The sequence below is a fragment of the Megalops cyprinoides genome, chromosome 4 (genome assembly GCF_013368585.1).
Source record: "Megalops cyprinoides isolate fMegCyp1 chromosome 4, fMegCyp1.pri, whole genome shotgun sequence".
Classification (NCBI taxonomy): Eukaryota; Metazoa; Chordata; class Actinopteri; order Elopiformes; family Megalopidae; genus Megalops; species Megalops cyprinoides.
In genome coordinates this window covers 26553122-26573498 of record NC_050586.1, presented here as the reverse complement: position 1 = coordinate 26573498, position 20377 = coordinate 26553122, and the positions used below count along the sequence as shown (strand labels likewise).

The window sequence follows — 20377 nt, the reverse complement described above, 5'->3', positions numbered from 1 at the left end:
AGGTACAATATTTATTTATTTAATCTTGTGTTATTCAGTGCATTTCATTTGGTCATTTAGCGCACACTCTTATCCCAGACGACTTGGAGTATAAGAGTGATGGACTGTAATATACCCAGACAAAAGTGTCATTCTGTAACAATGTAGTCAATAAATTGCTATGCACAGGTGTCACAGCGAGAAGGCATAAAATCAGCCAGGATGAGAAGCACTATAAACAGCAGCCACGAAGTGCAGTTGTAATCAAGGACACCTGCGTTAATGATGCTAGCTCCAGGCCAAGGATTTGGCAAAGGTTCAGGGAGCCAAGAAGCAGTCTGAAGAGACAGGTTTTCAGCCAGTTGCTGACTATGGCCAAAGTCTCCCCTGGTCTGACAAGTGTAATGGAGAACTCATTCCACCACTTTGGGGAAAATAATTGAGAAGAAGCTTAACTCAGATGTGCGCCCCAGCAAGGGGTGTTGGATTTATGATGCAATGGGAGATGTATCATTTACTGTCTGGTAGGGCAGCACCAGAGTTTTAAATTTAATGTGAACCTTGGTGGAGAGCCAATGGCTAAAAGTATGCAGTGGTAAGATGTGTGAATACTTTGGTAGGTTGCTGTTAAGATGAGCTGCAGCAGTCTGGGTAAGCCAGAGAAGGCTGGAGGCACATGCAGTTAGACTAGCAAGGGAAGAGTTAAGAAAACAGAAAACCCATAACCCAAACCACTAAGAGAAAAAACAAACACCATAGCATTCATAACCTGCCAATTGCGCAGGTAATTAAGTGGACTTTGAAAACATTAATAATGTTGGCCTTATCAACTCTCTTGTTCAGCTCTCTGTAATAGTTTGGCACAAATTATACGTAAGGGAACAGCAAGCTGACAAATGGCTGTCACTGCCTTTTGTGAAGAAATACACCTGGCTAGTTAAATACACTTGTCTCCTCTGACTTAGTCATTCAACCCACTGCACAAAGGGCATGAAATGTGAGGTCTGTTTGAAAACAAAACACACAACTTGTAAAAAGCCAGGTGAATGCCTGCACATAGAAGTTTGTTAATTTTATCATTACATATACAAAGAAAAATCTGACAATACAGGAAAGGCCAATGAAGTCAGGCTGCAACACTCATGATGCAAGGCATCTGAAATGCTTGCTCACAAGTGAACACTAGGTGGCAGTGATGAGCCAGGTTTTCTAAGTGCAATCTTAAAAAAAACATTACATATTTGGATGAATAAACAATCTTCAGACATATCCTTTATGAACGTCCACAACCCAACAACTGCATTGCTGCCCTGCACCCTTCTCTCAGCTGCTCATCTGAAATCCCCTGTTGCTGTAAATGTGACAGTAAGCAGTGACACCTGTCAGTGATTTCAAGCATGGGGGCGCCCAACTCCTGTGGTTCAAAAAGCTTCAGCTTTCCATCACCTCACGGAATGACAACACCTGTTTTTTCATATAGGAAAATCAACTTGGGATGTACATATGCATATAGTACCACACTCAAATCCTGGATCAAATCAGCTGGTTTTTGCACTTTTCCTAATGACCCAATCAAGCGAATAATTTTGAAAGTGAAACACTACACTGTGCAGATATACTTCATCTTTCTTTGAATGCACAGGTGCACAGTATTATCAGGTGTGCTGCAACAGAAGAGAGCAGCTGAGGCAGAGGATGCAAACACAGGACCCAGTACAGAGCAGGGCTTCAGGGCGGAGATCAGGGGGACAGGGCTTTGCATTTATGCAGATTAGTAGTAGTGCTATACATACAAATGCCATTACGCCATAAATTTGCATTTAAAGTGAGGGCTTGTGAGCAAGACAGCAGTAACCAACTGATACCACAGGTTCCTGTACTTTCAAGTCTGTCAGGTGTGCTGTGGTGCCTCACCTCAACTGCACATGAAGCAGGCGACGCCCATATCAAATCAAAGAGCTGTACTTTATTCTTTCAGTCAGCAATACATCTGGTGCACACGCCAAAAGAGACATCAGCAAACAGGAAGTCAATACTATGTTACTATACATTTGTTAATACCGTTGTTTTTTTGCTGTTGTTTTTTGCTTTTTTTACATAATAAAGTGTTAAATGGGGTGAAAAAGTTCTTTTTTTTACAGTATTAAAAGTAAAAGGGAATGCATCGATGTAGCACAGAAACTCAGGAGTGCTGCTTAAACACGATATGGCACCGAACTGAAGCAGACTACGGACAGAGAGGCGGTGGAAACGCGAGCAGATGTGAGGAGCCAAGTCTGTATGCAGGACAAGTTTCGTACCTTTTTTTTTTTTTTTTTAAGACTGTTTCAGTTCATGTGCAGCTCAGCGGGAGCGTGTGTGTGTGCGCGCGCGTGTGTGTGTGTAGACAGAGAAAAACAGAAAGACTGACTGGCCCTAAGGAACGGTGTGTATTAAACAATGCTAGCAGCATCGGGGCAGATGTGCCGTGGTACGGAGCGGCGGGATACACAGCACAGCAGGCCTGTGCATGCATGCATACATCTGAGCACTGCCCAAACCACAGTCGACAGGGACGTTAACATGGAAGCAGAGCGCCCACAGTCATTCGCTGTACAGACGTCTCGGAGTGGATGAGAGCAAAAACAAATTGATAAATAAAATGTTCAGAGCGACAAAATCGTTCTTCCTTCTCAACGACAGGTCAGGAATTTTAAAAAAGGTGGGGCGCGTCTAAGATCCATCCACAAATCCCCCGCCCCTTCTTTAGTTTCAGTGGACGGCAGGGTGCGGGGTATCAGTCACCGCCTTGGACGAGCCCCACGTGCAGAATGAGGAGCGCACTGGAGTGACCCTGGCACGGTGGGGGGGGGCGTCTGCGATGGCAGGTCTGTTTTTGCGCAGCTCGATTTTCACAGCCAGTTCTGACACAATAGACGGTATTGAGTGTTTAATGGACACGGTCCTTCATGAATCCTTCATCAGACATGGGCAGTCCTGTGGGTGGGCGGGGCAGGACTCAAAGGGGGCGGGGCCGCTTCGGGTTTATCTGCTGACTGGCCTGCTCCTCTTCTTGAAGGGTTGAGCGGAACGCTTTTACTTTGTCTGTGAGGAGACAGAAAAGAGGAGGGGGTTGAAGGGAGAACAAGGAGGGAGCTCTACCTATCCAACCCAAACTGCACACATATTCCTGCAGCCTGTACTTCCATTTTTGTGGGGTGCTGACATTTACATCTGCCATTCATTTAACCTGCAACTTCGGAGGTCTTTAACCCTTACACCACCACACAACACTTACAGTTACAGTTAAAATTGTCACAATATAAAACACAATGTGTAAACTGTCCAGCACGAAAGAAACATTACAGTCCACCATGGGTATTGACACCACAGCTAAAGGCCAGTAAAAGCTTAGGTCTGGTGGTGTTCCGTTACCTCGGAGCTCCGTTAGGATGTCGATCTTCTGGTCCAGGATCTGCTCCAGCTGAGTGGCGTATGAGTCCACATCGTAATCTACCTCCTCAGTCATCTCCATCAGAGCCTTCTCATCCTCCAGCCATCGGATGGACTCCTGCAACGGGACCACAAGTCTGCCATTATCCTCCTCCTCTCACTCCACAGCTCCTCTCTCCTATTCTCCACACCTCCTCTCTCCCCTACCTACTTCTTACTCCACACCTCTCTCTCACCTCCTCCTTTTACGGTACACCACCTTTGTTACGTTGCTAGACTCTTCAAAATGGTTATCAAAGTCATTTTATAAGAAAATGCAGAAACTCTCATGTAGACTATGGTAGAGGGGGGGAGTGTGGCTCACCTGGAAGACGGCTCTGTGGTCCTCCAGAACCTGCTCCTCCATCTCCACCAGCTGGGACACCGCCTCGTGGAAGGTGAAGAGCTGCGGGGACACTTCCTCTTCCTGTACACGGACACACACGTCATCTTCATCACCATCATCATAATCATCACATGCAGTATAATGAACATGGTGTACAACGTGTGTACACACACACACACACACACACACACACACACACAGTCTCTTACGTTCTGTTCACAGAGCAGCTTGAGGTCGTCCCTTTGGGGGGAGCTGCCCACCCCCCACTGCGCCTCCAGGATGTCCAGCTGGTTGACCGCGTGGATGTTGGGGCGCCCCTCGACGGCCGTGTTGGGGTCAACAGTCAGCTCCTTCACTCTGCGGTCAGAAGATGCAAAACTTTCACCACTGTAACATTCTTTCACGCATCAGTTTGAGCGACCATGGCAAAAACACCAGACACCGGCGCTTCCCTTTGACCACAAACGGAACAGGGGATGTTCAAGCTTAACACCATGGTGCTCAGTCCTAAACCGTGTGTAACACATTTAAGCAAGCATTACATTTTGTCTTCTTCAAGAAAACAGCGACCACCGGGATTAACAAGATGTATTTGGCAAGAGCCTAAACATTTTTTTCCACTTGCTTAAATTAGTTACTCAGCAGAAAGGACAAGGTGTCACAGCAAGATTAAGCTCCAGGGACGGCTGAGCTCAGAGTATTTTAGCGTAGCATTCATGGGCTGCAGCTCACTAGCATGAGTCACAATGCATGGTGCGCTCAGACATCTCCACTCAAATCCACAATGAATCAGCCCACACTCATGATACCAAAATGGCTCAAACCTAAAAACAAAACAAAACAGAACCACTTGTGCCTGACACACGCGAGAAGCTTGCAAACAAAACGGGAACAAGGGAAATAAAAAGAGAGAGGTGATGCAGGCAGAATCACAAGTGCAGCAATGCGTGACGGGGACACTCGTGCGTGCGCCGACTGCTCGTGAGCAAGATGGCCCCGAAAACTGCACAAGTACAGCACCAGCCAGGCGGGGAGGAGGGGAGACCAGGACCAGGGGAAGGGGACACAAAAAAAGCGGAGCGTTTTTTTGTGCCCCGCGTGCGAGGTGAAGCGGAGCGCAACCTGCGGACAGACGTGGCAAAGGCGTCGTACTCATAGGTGGGGGAGAGGTCAGAGCGGCTGCCCGCGGCCTGAGAGAAGGGGATGTCCGACGGACTTATCCCAAACTCCTTTACTCTGGAGAGGGCGGGAGAGAGCGGGAGACAGAGAGAGGGAGGGCACAGGGTCAGAGCAGGGCACACACCTAGCCTCCAGCAACACCGGCTACATATGTAAAACCTCCTCACAGGTAACACCTACTATGCGGGTAAAACCTCCTCCAAGGTAAAAGCGCATCACACCTGTCACTCCTCTGATACCCTGCAGCTGCCAGAGAAGTAACTCAGTGTGATGTAAAAAAAAAAAAAAAAACCCTGGAGTTTTAAGCAACCACCAACCAGGCCCAGGCATTTGAGGGGCAGTCACACAGGAACAGAACTGGCAGGACCGGTCAGAAGAGGGCCAGGAAGTTTCCTCTTTTGTCCAAGAAGAGAACAGGAAAGTGAGGACCATGAAGAAAGTCTCTGTTTCCTCATACAACCATTCAACAACAGGCCCAACTAATTACAAAGCTGAAAGAATCTTTCAAAATGTCAAAATTCCACATCCGGTGAATGAAGCAGGAGTAACATTCCTAAGAATGAGAAAACTTCCCCTGGGGTTCAGGGCTGAGCGCAACTCTGCCACTCCTGTAAGGCTCCACTGTCAGGACAGCATTATCCACAGCGGTGCTTCTCAATCCTTGTCCCTGGGGACTCACAGGTTGTGCTGTCTTTAGCTCCTCTAAAGTGTTCAGTTGAGTTAAAAAATGTGCCTGACTGATTTGCATTTGGTACAAAGGACCACAGATGAAAGGAACATCTTTGCTTTCCTCCTTATAAAGACAAAGGCTCAAAGCACATAAGGACACAACTCTCATTCAGGTGAGGAGCCGCTTTCCCTCTCATCACTGTGGAGCACTGCAGGGGGGTTTTCATAAACTCAGCATGTTTGGGAAAATTATTAAATGTGTTTCATTCTGCAGTGTATGGCTGTTCTCCTCCAATACATCTATATCTACCCATCTTTGTAGCAAAACAAACCTGCTTCCAGAAGCATATTTCTTTCACAAAGGGTTTACGCCAGAGTGACGTTCAAGCGTTGTGAAATTCTATTCTCATTAACAGCTCGATCACACCTCCCTTCAGAGCTGGGCCTAAAACAGGCCAGTCATGCACGACGAGCCAGTGGGGCCACAGCCCAGAATCACTGCGCTACAGCTGGTCACGTGACACAGATCATGTGATCATCACAGCCACAGCAGCAGGTGTGCGCACATACCTGTTGGCGTATCGCAGCGTGTTTAACGTGTTCTCGCACGACGTCATGCCAGGAGAAATGGTGGCGATCTGCGCAAAAAAAAAAAAAAAACCCTCATCAACAAGAACAATAATCCAGAGAAATAAGAAAAAATTATCCAGAAAAAATTTAGAGGAAAAAAATGATGTGAGATTAAGACACAGTAATAACAGCTCATTTGTTCAGATGAAAACTGGACCTCACCATGCAAGTCCTGGAGTTCTCCCCGATGAAGGAGTCCCTCAGGACTTGTGTGAGCTTGCTGGCTCTGAAGGGGGTGTGCGGTTTGTTGCGACCCAAGGCCCGAATGCACTCCTGTCCAAACAACACTGGAGTCACGCTTTTCATAAGCTCTCCCCACCCTGCTCAGCCTCTCTTTAAAATACTCACACTGTTACTTACACGAAAGCAGATTAAGCAATTAAGCAGATTTAGCTAAATAATTATTCTTAGAAATGTTATTCCTCTCTTGTGATTGTTTATTTAGCTATCTACTAAAATATCTGCATCATAAACTTGACTCTCATAGGCAAAATAGAAAATGAAGTTACAGTACATACAATATTCATATTCTGCATTACGGCTGACCTATCATTTTCCGAGGAGCAACACCGGGGCCCCCGGGAGGGCGCCTTTGACCCCTGACCTTGAGTGCCAGCAGGCTCTTGTTAATCTCAGCTCCCTCGAGGCGTGTCTGGCGGTCGGCGCTGGACGTGTCGGCGCCGCGCTCATTTCCCGCCAGGTCGATGAGCGAGAACTTGCCGTGCATCTTGCCCTTCCGCCGGAGAATGATCTGGAAGACGGCGTGGCTACGGGACGAGTGGGCGTTGGCCGAGGTCTGACCGGACGTCCTGCCGAGGGAGGGACACGGGGTTCAGATTCACTGCGGGTGCGAATGGAACTTCTTCCGTGAGATGAGCATTGCACTGCATCACATTCGTTTAGCAGATGTGATCATCCAGAGTGACTTCCAGCACAAGAGAAAAGAAGTGTATCCATCCGAGCTGAATGAGCAACAGCGTTAGACCAGGCTAACAGCACTCCCAGACCAGTGAGTGTGAGCATAACACTATTCAAGCCCTACCACAAGTTACCTTGTGCAACCTGACTAGACATGGGAAGCCAAGTATACTGCCATACATCAGTCACTAGATCACAGAATCCAAAACACAATAAAATGCAATCAAATGCAAAACACGATAAAATGCTTCAGCACAGAGTAAAGGGTTATCATCATGCTTGTCTAGATCTCTGTAAAAGCCTTCTTTATGGACATATTTTCTTTACTTTGCATCTGCTGACTATTCAACACCAAGTTTCTCCTGTACCTGCAGCTATTCCCAACTTCGATGAGCTTGAGGACGTCCTCAGTGCATTTGACCTCTCTCTCCTGAAGCCCAACCACCTGCACCTGCTGCTTCCCGTCCTCCAGAACCCGGAGCTTGGCTTTACGGTTCAGCAGGTCAAACACCTGGAGGGACCACAAACGACCACATGTTACAGTCCAAAGCCACGACCACAACAACCTGGAGGACATTATCAAGGACATTCCGACGTACTGTCAGGTGCCTAATGTGTGAGTGATATTCAACCTGTGGAGAAAACTGGATCAGTGTTTGGAAATGAATGTGAGGCCTGACTTGCCTTCCCGCTGTAGATTTCAAAGAAGGTGGCGTACACCTGCAGGTCCAGCTTCTTATAGTTCGGCTTCTTCAGCATGAGAAAGACATCCCGAGCTGCCAGGCAGAAAGAACAATAATCAATATATAAAATTACCTTTGATTCATTTAGTTTACCATTATTAATCCTGGTTAATTCATTATTTCTGGTACTAAACTGAAGAGATTTGAGCGTTAATTACTTTCCCAATACTGTATTTTTTACAATAAAGAGTATCTGAATTTAAAAAGGGGGGGGGGGGGGGGGGGGAGAAGGAGATGGAAGAAGAGGGAAGAGGGAGAGGAAGGAGAGAAAGAAAAGGGTGAAGAGAGGGAAGGAAAGAGAAAAAGAGACAGGACGGGGGTGGGTTAAGAGAAAGGAGAGATGGAGTAAGGAGAAATGGACAAGGGAAGAAAGACAGAGAGGACAGAGAGAGGTTGTAGAGAAGTGGGCAAACTGAGAAAACAGGAAGAGACAGAAGAAAGGGGTGACGGGAGAATAAAGAAAGGAGAGAGAGATGGGGGTGAAGGACATCTCTCTCCTACACAGCAGAGTCTCAGTGTAATCAGTGCCCCTCACCAGCCAGTGCGTAGATCCCTTTGGAGCAGTCCTGGTTCTTCCCCGAAAAGTCTCCCCCCATTGTCTGAAAGGCACAAGAAATCCTTTAAGCTCACAGCTGTTGTCCCGAGGATATGGTGACATGGTTAATAATAAAGATAGCAGTGAAATATCACGCATATGCTTGCGTTCATGTCAGTGACTCACGTGCGTTTTCCCACTTCCTGTCTGTCCATAAGCAAAGCAGGTGGCCATTCCCCTCTCAAAGATGGTCTCCACCAGCGGCCTGGCGGTGAACCTGCAGGGGGCAACAGTGAGACGTCACACGTGAGTGACAGCAAACATGGCCAAAAAGGCCTCACAATCACCCAATAATCCACTCAACGCCCTGTCACGTTATAGACATTTTTCATGTTTTTATCCACCAATATAAGCATTAAAAAAATCAGTTGTTTGCAACGGTTTTCAAAGTGCTTTGGAGGTGTGTTCTGCTTTGTGTCTGACCTAGATTGATCTAGATTTTCAATGACCATTTAAGGTACAGAATTTGGTTTGTGAGGTGCTTGTTATGGCACCTGTGGGTTATTGACTTGACTGATGAGTTAAACTTAATATCAACCCCCTGACATTAATAGTTATACACGCGTGCAAACACACAATTCCTCAGGCCAGACAATATTACCGCACAATCTTCAGCAGTGAGATAATCGTAATCTCCATGGAAATCAAGAGAAATCACACAGCCAATGAAAGTGCTCCGCTGTGGAAACAGAGGTGGTCACCTGTAAACCATCTCATTGGTGGTGCTGTCGTCGAAGGCGTAGTCAAAGCGGAAGGTCTGGTTCTCCAGGTAGCGTGTCAGATCCACCTTCTGCTTGGGCTCGTGGACCATGACCACATCCTTACTGGGGATGGTGATGACGTCCAGCTCCTTCACCGACAGCTCTGAGGCGTCAACAGAGGGGAGAGAGAGAAAAAGAAAGGGAGAGAGCAATGAAGAATACAGTAACATGCATTCACACACACTAACACACACACACGTGTGTGTACACAACACAGACACACTTGCAGATACAGACAAGTGCACCCACACAGCCCTGAATTTCCAGGAAGCAGCTGTGACTTGCGCCCTTCTCTGTTACTCAGCCTGATGGTAAAACTATGACTATAATCTTGCGTAAAATGTAGTGGAATGCATACTTAAATGTGAAGTAATGTGCTGTAATGTCTGGCGTAATAATGTGGTATAATGTCGTGTAAAATATGGTGCAATAATGGGGTTAACAGTAGAAAGCACCAGTGTATGAGAATGTATGGCATGTGGAATCTGATCTATACAGGTGTAAAGGTGTTTTTACCTTTTTTGTTCAGCGGTCGTTTCCTCACGCACACACATATCCTGTGCTCTTCAATCTGATGTGAATAAACACACAAGCAATTAATGAAACACATTTAAGACTCATTTAATAATAACCTAGCGGCTGCTCTGATGGCAGAGAGAACCAACACTCACCAGATCAGTAGTGGTGAGGGGCCGGTAGTCCAGGCTTGCACGGAAATCCCTGATCATGTACATGATCTCATAATTAGGAATAGTGGTATCGACCTCCTGCAAAATAAAAAAAATTATCAGTTTCATGAATAGCAACAAGGCTAAATGATTTATACATCCAAACTGAGAGCAAAAGCAGCTACTGGAATGCAATGTACATGAATGTCATATTTCAAAGAAAACCAAAGCAAGGCCAGCACGCTGGACCAATGGAGTGGGGCTTGACTGGATCCAGGTGAGCAGGTACGGGCAGGGCCACCGTCTTACCTGTGCTCTCTTCTCCCTCAGCTCCTGCTGCTGGAGTCGCCTCCTCTCTCTCTTCTCCTGAAGCTTCTCCACCTCCTTCACGCAGTTGGATTTTCTCCGCGCTGAATGAGGAGGAGGAGGCAACCTTAGCAACCTCACAGACAGCTGTCTTCTCAGGCAATTTATTTTCCCTCTCTTGTTCTCACTCTCTCTCTCTACATACATAGTTCTTTTAAATTTTGGGTTTTTAATGGAGATGAGGCTCCTCAGTGTGTTGTATTCTGTATGCAGCCTTCTTGTGGCAGCCTGCTGCGTAGCACCACCATTAAAATCGCTCTGTGTTGTCATGCGCTCTCTGTCTATCTCCTTGTGAGAGCAGAAAAGTAAATGCACAGCTAAAATGATGCTCAGACAGGTAAAGTAACATAACAAATAATCTGTCACGCTTTAAGACAGAAATGAATTAGGGCTGAGCTGCCTCTAATCGTGATACCGCATGCCAAAGCCTGCTGGCAAACTAAACACATCACAAAATCCCACATTAAATAAAGAGGGAAAGCAGCGTCGCTGGCGTGGAATTCTGTGAGCATGTGTTTGTCAAAGCAAGCAGCCCAGGGCTAATCCTCTCCCGTTCCTTCTGTGGAATCCCAGCTAGCTCCTTCCTGCTATGAAGCTAAACTCACACTTTCACAGCAAAATGTCTGAAGTTACATTTTGGATAGAACAATCCCAAACACAAATCCCAAACACCTCGGGGGGGTTACGAAAGTGGGAGAGGGAAGTGAATGTGAGAAACCCAGAGTTCCCATCAGAATAAGAAACCCTCCAATCATCTGTACCCGCTTGGAGACAGGTGCTCGATCAGACCCAGAGCAAACATAAGCTTCTGAAACAGCAGAGGGCAGAGCACAGAGAAGCAGCCCTGATCCAGTGGGCTAGGCAGGCCAAGCTGGGCCGTTTGGGCTGCATATGTTCAAAGCAGAGGGGCCAGAGAGTAATCCGCTTAGTCTCCTGGTGAGGAGCTCCAGTTCAGGACCGGGTTACTGGGTCCAGGGGGGTGGGGGGGTGGGGGGGGGCTGTGGGAAGCAGTCTCATTGTTCCCTGTTTGATGCATTCTGTGGCCAAGGCTCTGCTCCAAGGCCCCGAGATGCAGAGTCTCTGTAGTCCAAGTGGCTGGACGGGGTTGATGTTACAGTCAAAAACATAAACAAACCCCGCTGCTTTGAAAATATTTCAGGAGTACAGGCGGGCCGACGAGCGGGCGGGAGGGCAGTTTGAGCCCTCGGGGAATACATACAGGAGAGTCGGGACACCTTTTTGGCTGGCTGTGGCGACGACGTGTCTGTGATACTACCATTCTGCTGCTGTGCCTGCGTCTGCGCCTGCGTCTGCGCCGGCTGCTGCATCTGCGCCGGGGCGGGTGCGCTCGGCTCCGTCTGCTGCTGCTGCTGCCCAGGGCGCACCCGAGCCGACCCCGCTACGACACATGGAACCGGGGTCAGAGCGCGTCAGAGGAACTTACGACCAGTCAGAGTGAGCAAGAACATACGACCAACCCAAGCGAGTAAGAGAAACATACAAGTCAGAGTGTGTCAGAGGAACAACCAATCAAGAGTGAGCAAAAGGAACAAAGAGCGAGTTGGAGCGCTTCAGAAGAACACACAACTGGTTCGAGCGAGCAAGAAGACCACTGTTTATAAACCACCAAGGGTGAGTGTCAGATGAACATACAACCAATCAGCACGTGACAGAAGAACAAACAAACAGTCAGAGCATGTAATAGGAGCGTGCAACAAACCAGAGTGAGCAAAAGGAACAGAGAGCCAGTCAGAGTGCCTCAGAGGAACAACCAGTTAGAGCGAGCCAGAAAAACAGAAAAACAAACGTGAGAGGAACATACAGCCAATCAGAGCGCGACAAAGGAGTGTACAACCAGTCAGAGCATGTAAGAAGAATGCTCAACCAATCAGAGTGAACAAAAGGATCACAGAGCTGGTCAGAGCGTGTCAGATGAACATATAACCAGTTAAAGCGAGCAAGAAGACCACACAGACAATCAGGGCATGTAAGAGGAACATACAACCAAGGGTGAGAGTATGTAAGATGAACACACAAACAGGATGTGGAAGAGGAACATACAGCCAGGGGTGGGGGGCGTGTTGAAGGAGGAATTCTTATTCAGAGCATGTTAGAAGAAGATGGGAAGAGGAATCCTCAAGCAGAGCGTGTTAAATGAAGGTGTGTCCACATGCAAAGGGTGTGCACTGAAAAACACACATGAGGCTGCATGCTGTGCTTTGGCAGAGTGCAGACCTTTCACCCAGCACTGCAAAGTCAGCAGGAGAAACTTCAAGCCCTGTGTCTCAATGTGCAGCAGTACACTCAACACCACCACTGTCTACTTCTGCTGTAAAAACAGGGCCTACGGATGAAGACTGAGCTGAACTCTGAAGCACGGTTCACACATTTCTGAAAGAAAACAGCAGCATTATTGGAGCTGCATGTACTGCTTAATCTTTATCACCTTTATAATTTACTAATTTTACATACTGCATCATTAGTCTCACCCTTAGTATTACAGCAGTTGTAGGACAATGTTGTTAAAATATTCTCAGAAAAGGAACCTGTCTCTGAAAGAGTGCCTTGGAAAGCATACCTCTGTTGTCTCTGGCTGGGGTTTCATTCTTAGGGGGGGCTATGGTTCGTCGGTTCTGCAAGAGAGGAGGAAATTCCAAGTCAAAAACTGTAAAAAGTAAATTGAAATATCAGTATACACATTTTCCTGAAGGCTAATATAAAGGCAGACTCTTGCAGGTCAAAGGAAGAAGACTCTCAGGGTGGGTTTTAACTACAGCCACTGGAGATGAAATGTCAGAGCTCATATACTTTATTGCCTTAATTTTCACCTTCAAGGAGAACCACACCTTCAAATGCAGGGTCAGTACATTCAGATACACTTCCATAAGCCGTGATGGGCTCAGAGAGGCTGCCTTTTCACTCACTATTTCTGTCCTGATGTAAACATAAGTCAAGCTTCGTTCTACACTACTGACTGGACATGGGGTCAGGCAGCAGTAGTGGTACACCCAGTTTTTCTATGTATTGACCAGATAGTCTGCTCTGTGTGCTTCACACTGAGAGAACTGCCTTTGCCACAGGTGCCGAATATCTGCTCATATAAAATCATTCTTGAAGCACAGCATAACATAGCAATCAGCATGTCCCCTTCTGATGATGTCACAGGTTGCATTTCTGAGTACTAATGGCCCAGGGGCTGGCTGCAGAAGCTGGGTATAACAAACACCTAGAGAAGTAGGTCTTCAGTCTGACTTCATACCTTCATACCTAAGACAAGCTTGGCCCTAGTAGTGAATGTTGCTGTAGGCAATACACCCTCATGTAAATAAACATGTGACAGTTTGTTGCTAAGCAAGACAGCCCTGTGGACAGCACAGCATGAGGCGGATTGCTGCAGACTAATCACACCCCCCACAGGGCTAAGAAACACCCCATCTACATGAAAAACAACCTGTGCCTGCCAGGTGGGTGGCTGCACTGGACTGATGTACAGGCCTACTCCACTGAACCCAGACCTCTCTCTCATCTCTGGCTCAACGTTAGTATCACGCGGCTCATTTCACCTGCATTGTTTCCTGTCTAAACTCCAAACATGCCATTAGCACTACTGCATGTTTCATTACGCAGTGTGAGAGTGTGATTTCAGTTCAAGACGCTGTGCAGGGCAGTCTTAGGTTCCACTAGACACCTGCTCTCTGCTGGGTGGAGCAGTGAGAAAGGTGTGGGTCCAGGTTTTGCAACAGGTGGGAGTGTCTGGCTTGGGGCTTTGTTCCACCGTCACAAACACAGCAGCACCGAGCCGGGCACACGCCCGACTGGTGAAACCAGAACTCTCTGCGTGGGCGGTGACATCAGCCCTGCTCTAATTTCCATTCGTGGGACACTGCGTCAGGGTCGCCTCGGTAGGGGGACCGACCTTGGGGATCTTGAGGACTTTCACGGCGCTCTGTGCTGGCGGGGGAGGGGTCTCGGGGCTCACGGCGATCTCCTCGTCGGGGGCCAGATCCGGGTTCAGAGCGAACACGCTCTCCAAGTCAATCTGCGCACAGAAAGGGTGGCGTTAAACATGTGATGCTCAAAACACAAAACAGAACTCACGACAACTTCCTTAAATACTGAGAAAAAAAGAAAAAAAAACGGGCAAATAATGAGCAACAAGCTCAGTCACACCCCAAATTTCTGAAATTGTAATGCAGAAAATGGCCACAACTACCCACTCTTAAAACCAAGGCCCTCTGCCCCAGAGAGAGCCCGTCCGTCTCGTTCTAATATCAGTCTGAGATCACAGACTTCTGCTGTGTCAGTTGTGGTTTCCAATACGAGGCATACAGCACTCATATCTCATATGATTAAAAAAACCCCAATTCAGCCTGTGTGTGTGTGCAGTAAAATGAAGCACATTATCAGCATGTGGAAAACAGAGCAGGTCCTGTAACAGGGCCAACGATACGCTGGAGTGTCTATGTACCCGCCACTCATCCACCGTCAGAGTACACCCTTACTGCTGAGAACACAGGAAATGGAGCACAGCCTCCACAGGAACTCTTTACCAAAGACAGGGAAGCACTGAAGAGAGCAACATCTTTAGAATAAACATATCATCTCTGGCTGAGCGATCAACGTTGCTTTGTCCAGCAGGGCAGATCCTGATTGGCTGAGGCTGCCATGGCCCTGCGATGTGGGCGAGTTACCTCTTTCCCTTTAGTGTCTCCATTCTCAATCCACTCCACGGTGACGCTCTCGTTTTCCTCATTGACAGATGTGACCATGGCCTGGTGTATCCGTCCTGCAACACAACACCTCACGGTCATCTCACATGAAACCTCCACACCGAAACAAGAGCTGGGAAGATGCATGATCTCACACACACCCTTCACACTAAAACAAGAGCTAGAGCCATGACCTCACATGCACCCAACACACAAAACTAGAGATATAATATCAAACGCACCCTACACACTAAAATAAAAGCTAGAAGTACGACCTTACACATAACCAGCTGACACAGGCCTCAAACAGGGAGGATCTCATACACACTTAGTGATATAGGGGAGGACCTCACAGAATCCTACACAATAAAAGCCTCTAACAAGGGGGGGGGCTACATACTGAAATGAATCTCCCTAATGGGGGATTTTATATGAACACATTAAATAACTCAGGGAGAGGTGTGAAGACGTTGCTTCAGTCCTAGAGGTTCACACAGGTCTTCATGTTATTTGGACAAGGAGTCAAATCACTAGGTGATCAAAGAGTACAAGAGTGAGTGAGTATAGCATGGTGTGAGAATGTGTATATGTGAAGATATGTGTGTGTGTGTAAGGAGTGTGTGTGTGCATGTGTACATATTAGGATATGTTTATGATGGAGTGTATGCATTTTTAACACAGCATGTGTGCTCTCTCTTGGTGGAGTCCTGTTAGATGTGTCCCACTGTCCTCATGTCTTCCCCAGTTTGTAGATATGATGAATTATCACAGGGCCCAGTCTGGGAGCCGATTGCCTTCACATTCCACTACAGTGACATTAACCCTACCTACATACCTGTGTCCTGACTCTGTGCTCTGAGATGCTCCTCTCGAAAATGCTGGCATGACTTACGTCTCGCGTCATACTTCATATATATGAACCAGGCCACACTCTTCTTCATTTTCTAACCTCTACTCTGATGACTGAACAGACAGAACGGCCCTGCCCCTGTCCGCTCATGGGCAGGAGGTGTGCACACCAAAGCCCTGCCTCCTTTGCTGATCGGGGTTGTCTGCATGCACCTACGGTTCTCAGCGAGCGTCCTGTCTGGAAACACCATGACACACCGTGGCAGATAAGTGTCATCCAGGAGCCACATGATACAGAAGGCTGGTGAGCTGCACCAGGCCAGATTCAGCTGCACGCCTACACTGCAGGTACACCATGGCCTGTAACCTGTCTCTCACACCACTCAGGTACACAGGTACCAGACAGAGCAAGTGGAAACAGGTGTGTCTGCTGTCATGTGGTGGAATGACAAACTAAGGACAGTTTTGCACAAATGTGCTTCATAGCGGTAAGCTGTGTGGCAAAGGCAGGTTTTATGATGCTATTGTGAGCAGCGCTAAATGGCCAGCAGCATTTTGCACTTGGCCTGGCAGAAGGCTTATGGCTCTTGGTTAACTTCTCATTGGATCATTTGGTCCAGCAGGTGTGTGTTCAGTGGCTGAGCCATGAGCAACCTGGAACATTTCAAGAACACTTCTACATGAACCACTACAAATATAATTCACAAAAAAAACCAAACACGCACACACCTACTCTGTCATGCTTTATTAAGGACTGGGTGCAGTCAGCCTTTGACCCTGTAAAAACTGGCCTGGGGTGCAGGTATACCTGGATAGGTACCGTTTGCAGCAGCCTGAGCTAACCCAATGGCGTTACCATCCCACTACACCCGAGAGTGCCTGCGAGAAGATGACACTGCTCTTACACAAACACACACACGCACGCACGCACACACACACACACACACACACACATACACATTCAGCAAGCACGCAAGGGAGTGCAGGAATGTGGGAAAAATCTACTTGACAGTGATACAGAGATCACCCCAAGAGTCACCAAACCCAACTGTCTTTTCCAAAAAAAAAAAAAAAAAACTTAATCATGGTACACTTCCACAAACTCCCCTGGCTTTCCAATAAATGTACAGCAGGGGCTGGATCTTTGATTGAATCATAAAGCTTAGCGACCGTGTGCGAAATCGTAATGTTCAAATGTAAGTTGAACCAACAGCATGGACGGGTAAACAAGAAAACATTTGCAGCAATTTGGCCTACTAGCACAATTCACTACAACAACGTTGACTCACCTGTTCTTGTGTCCTGAATGTGATCTGATACTGACCCACAGCTATATTTTATTACTTCCAGCGTATTGCGTGGGAAGCATTCTGTCATTTTCGTTGTTCCGATCTCTGTTGCATCACAGTCGGAGTGTGCTTCACGTTCTGACTGAACGGAGGTCAGCGGCAGAGAGACCTTGCGACCTTGTGTTCGGCTCCACGGTCATTCCGCTCACAGTTCAGTTGGTGAGGTTACCACCCAACGGATTGCTTTGTGGCATACATAAAACATGCTTCTTATAGGGCAGTTGCCTTTCTTACTTGCAACCACACTGACTAGGATTTCATTATTAAAACAAATCGTTATGTAAGTTTGAAAACATGCTTAGTGATGGCAACTAAACAATTAGATACCAATGTTAAAACAAAACGCCCTGTCATATCAGCACCGTTTTGGAGTTATGGACCCTTTCACAACACATCCTCATTAACATTTTTGTCCACGATCTTAAAGTGTTAGGAACACAGCCCTGTTAAGCCAACTATTTTCGCCATTGTTAAACGCTCCTTCTCACATGGAGCTTTCCCAATTGGTGTTTTAAAGATATTATAATCGGGCTAGATACGAAAGGATTTACTTTTTGCGAAGCACACATTAAGTTTCTATCAAAGTGTGCCTTCAGAGACATTTAAGTTAAAATGAGACCCTATACTGGAAAATAGCCACGCTGTGTGGATTATAAGTGCATCTACAGTGTTCAACTCATCTTAATAAGAATGTCCAATACCGAGGTGTGAATTGCGTGGTGTGAACTGACCGTGCACAACGTTCATCAGTTTGATTTGGACTACTGAGGTAAGAAGGGTGGGCTGAATTCAATTAAATGTTAACATGGGCTAAAAACACATAAATGGAATCACATCTATACTGCACAGAAAGATTCTTTTCCACGGTGTAATACCACAACAGAGTGGGGACACACACCAAATGGAACAGAAGGTAGTTAGCCAATAATCCCCTTATGCGGCGAAAGTTACGGCCTCTATGTAGCTAACAAGCCTTTTTATTTTTTGTTTTTCATGGAGGAAAAGCAACGTGTCGAAACGGCTTGCAACGCTACACATGTTCATCATTACAAAGTAGGTCAGTCTTGCCATTCAAACGTTCCCTTCAACGCCTAACACCGAGCCTCACGCCCTAACGCTGCACAGAATCCATCTCTTGCTTTTTCAGCATTAGTGTGCTCCTGCCAAATAGAGAGCGCCCATCTAGGCACACGTTCTAAACCGGCTTGCACATGCGCCAATAGCGTTTAGCGTCAATTGCCTAAAAGTGTCCTTCTCGCCAGTATTTGTTAATATCGTTAAAGATTTTCTACGATCTTGAGTTTGCAACAATACATAAAAATTAACTGAACTGACATGCACGGACAGCATCAGAAATGTTGCGATCTAAGCAGCTTGGAAAGTTATATCCTTCGCTGCGGTTGATAACCAATGGGCTAGCTACCTAGCTAGTCTAGCTATTCTGAGTGAGTTCATTGTAACAAGGAAAACACGCTATTCGTTTACTGAATGGATGATAGCAACGTATGTAACACTGGTATTCTAACTGACAAACTTTGTAACGAGCTAACTAGCCACTTGTAGTCATGGATGCAATACATTTTGTGGCTAGCTAGAAAACTGGCCAATCCAAATGACGTGAGAATGGGATGCGCTCAGGACGAGCTAGATAAGGGCGTTACATAAACTCAGCCAAGAACCGTAGCGTTGTTCCACTGATCAGTGCTGCAGTGTTAGTACACTACCCAGCTAGGAAGCTACCGAGTAAATTCAATTCATTTTATGATGCGAAATAAGAGTACGACAGCGACAGAACGGCGACAGGAGGCCGGGGGATGTGGGCTTCTCTTCCCGGGGCACTGCAGCTGCGCCTCAGCGTCAACGGTTGCCTCTCACCACAGCAACACAAAGCTCTTGAAACAACTCCGAATGAGAAAATCAATGGCACTTACCATCGCTTCGTTTTATCTCAACATAAATGCCGATCAGGATCTTTCCGAAATTAGCCGCCATGCCTCATGAGTGAAATATTGTGATATATGTAGCTGTATATAGTTGGAACTGTTTTTATTTGAATTAGACTTGGAGAGCTAGTTGCTCTACGCTGCTGAAACCGGGAGGGGGCTACTGTTGAGAGAGTATCAACCGGGAGAAAGATGGCAGCAGTGCGCCTGCGCCGACCGCTCACCCTACAGACCGTCACCGCGAGATCTTTAAAGGGGAGGTGTTTTTTTCTGTCGACAGAATTGGATGCACATGATCTTCAGGTGCATTTTCAATATTAAACTCCAAACTAAAAAAATAATAACTTTAAAGCAAGAAATCGGAGATGTAATTTTGACTAGCTAAAAGATGCATCATTTAAATGCTTGTTTAAAGGTTTGTTCTCCCCAGCCCCAAACCTCACCTCAATGATTAAGTGCAGTGTTTCTCAATCCTACTCCCGGAGCCCCCCTGTCCTGCATATCTTCTATCTATCTTTGCTCCAAACACACCTGATTGAAATGACTAACATGCTCTTGATTAAATCAGGTGTGCTCAGCTAATCAAAAGTGCCACTGATGAGTTCAGTCAGGTAGGTAGAGCAGGGAAAGATGGAAAACGTGCAGAGCAGGGGGGCCCCAGGAGCAGGATTGAGAGTCAGTGATTTAGTGCAAAAGGTTGATTCTGACTCAGGACCAGCTGTTAAGGAAAGCAAAGGGCCTCTACCATCTACCACAAGTGATACACATAAAAATAACCAGGAGCCACTTCAAAGGGCAGGAGTAGGGTTCACTAGCCTGACCTAGGATAGGAACCAGAAAGTACCACTGTCTACCTCAATGGGTCAAAGTAAAAATCCTTTCATGATTTTAATTCCCAACTCTTATACTGAAGACTGTATATATGATTTTATGTGAAATGTGTTTGTAGTGAAGGGCAAGAGCAGTCACCCCACCTGGCCTTGAACCCAGGTCTACAGGGTACCAACCATGCCACTATGACCGCGACGCCAAAGAGCCAGGCTCGTTAGTATGGCAGTCAGAGTGCATACTCAACCGTAGTGACAGCACTCCGTCACACTGCCCTCCCCTTCAGGAAGCGCACCCATGCGCTTCACACACCATGGCGTCCCTCACACATTCTTCTGCCATACTTCTCCCATCCCAGGGTGCCCCACTCACCA

The 20377-nt window shown here is 46.9% G+C and overlaps 1 protein-coding gene across 3 annotated transcripts; it reads right to left on the bottom strand.

Annotated features, from left to right (window-relative positions):
* Nucleotides 1-1941: 1941 nt before the first annotated feature.
* On the bottom strand, nt 1942-19339 carry LOC118776649 (kinesin-like protein KIF2A). 3 transcript variants are annotated; one of them, XM_036527124.1, is made up of 21 exons: nt 19164-19339; nt 15017-15111; nt 14242-14364; nt 12904-12958; nt 11545-11724; nt 10269-10369; nt 9963-10058; nt 9808-9862; nt 9232-9394; nt 8657-8747; nt 8471-8534; nt 7877-7968; nt 7561-7703; nt 6879-7083; nt 6437-6547; nt 6215-6282; nt 4949-5032; nt 4006-4153; nt 3776-3877; nt 3394-3529; nt 1942-3063 (listed from the first exon to the last, which is right to left on the bottom strand). In XM_036527124.1, exons 1-21 carry the CDS (start codon nt 19222-19224, stop codon nt 2978-2980), a joined length of 2259 nt encoding a protein of 752 aa, XP_036383017.1. In that variant the 5' UTR covers nt 19225-19339; the 3' UTR covers nt 1942-2977. The 3 variants fall into 3 exon arrangements, with proteins under 3 accessions (XP_036383017.1, XP_036383018.1, XP_036383020.1); XM_036527125.1 differs by having other exon boundaries at nt 11602-11724; XM_036527127.1 differs by lacking the exon at nt 4949-5032.
* Nucleotides 19340-20377: the final 1038 nt, after the last annotated feature.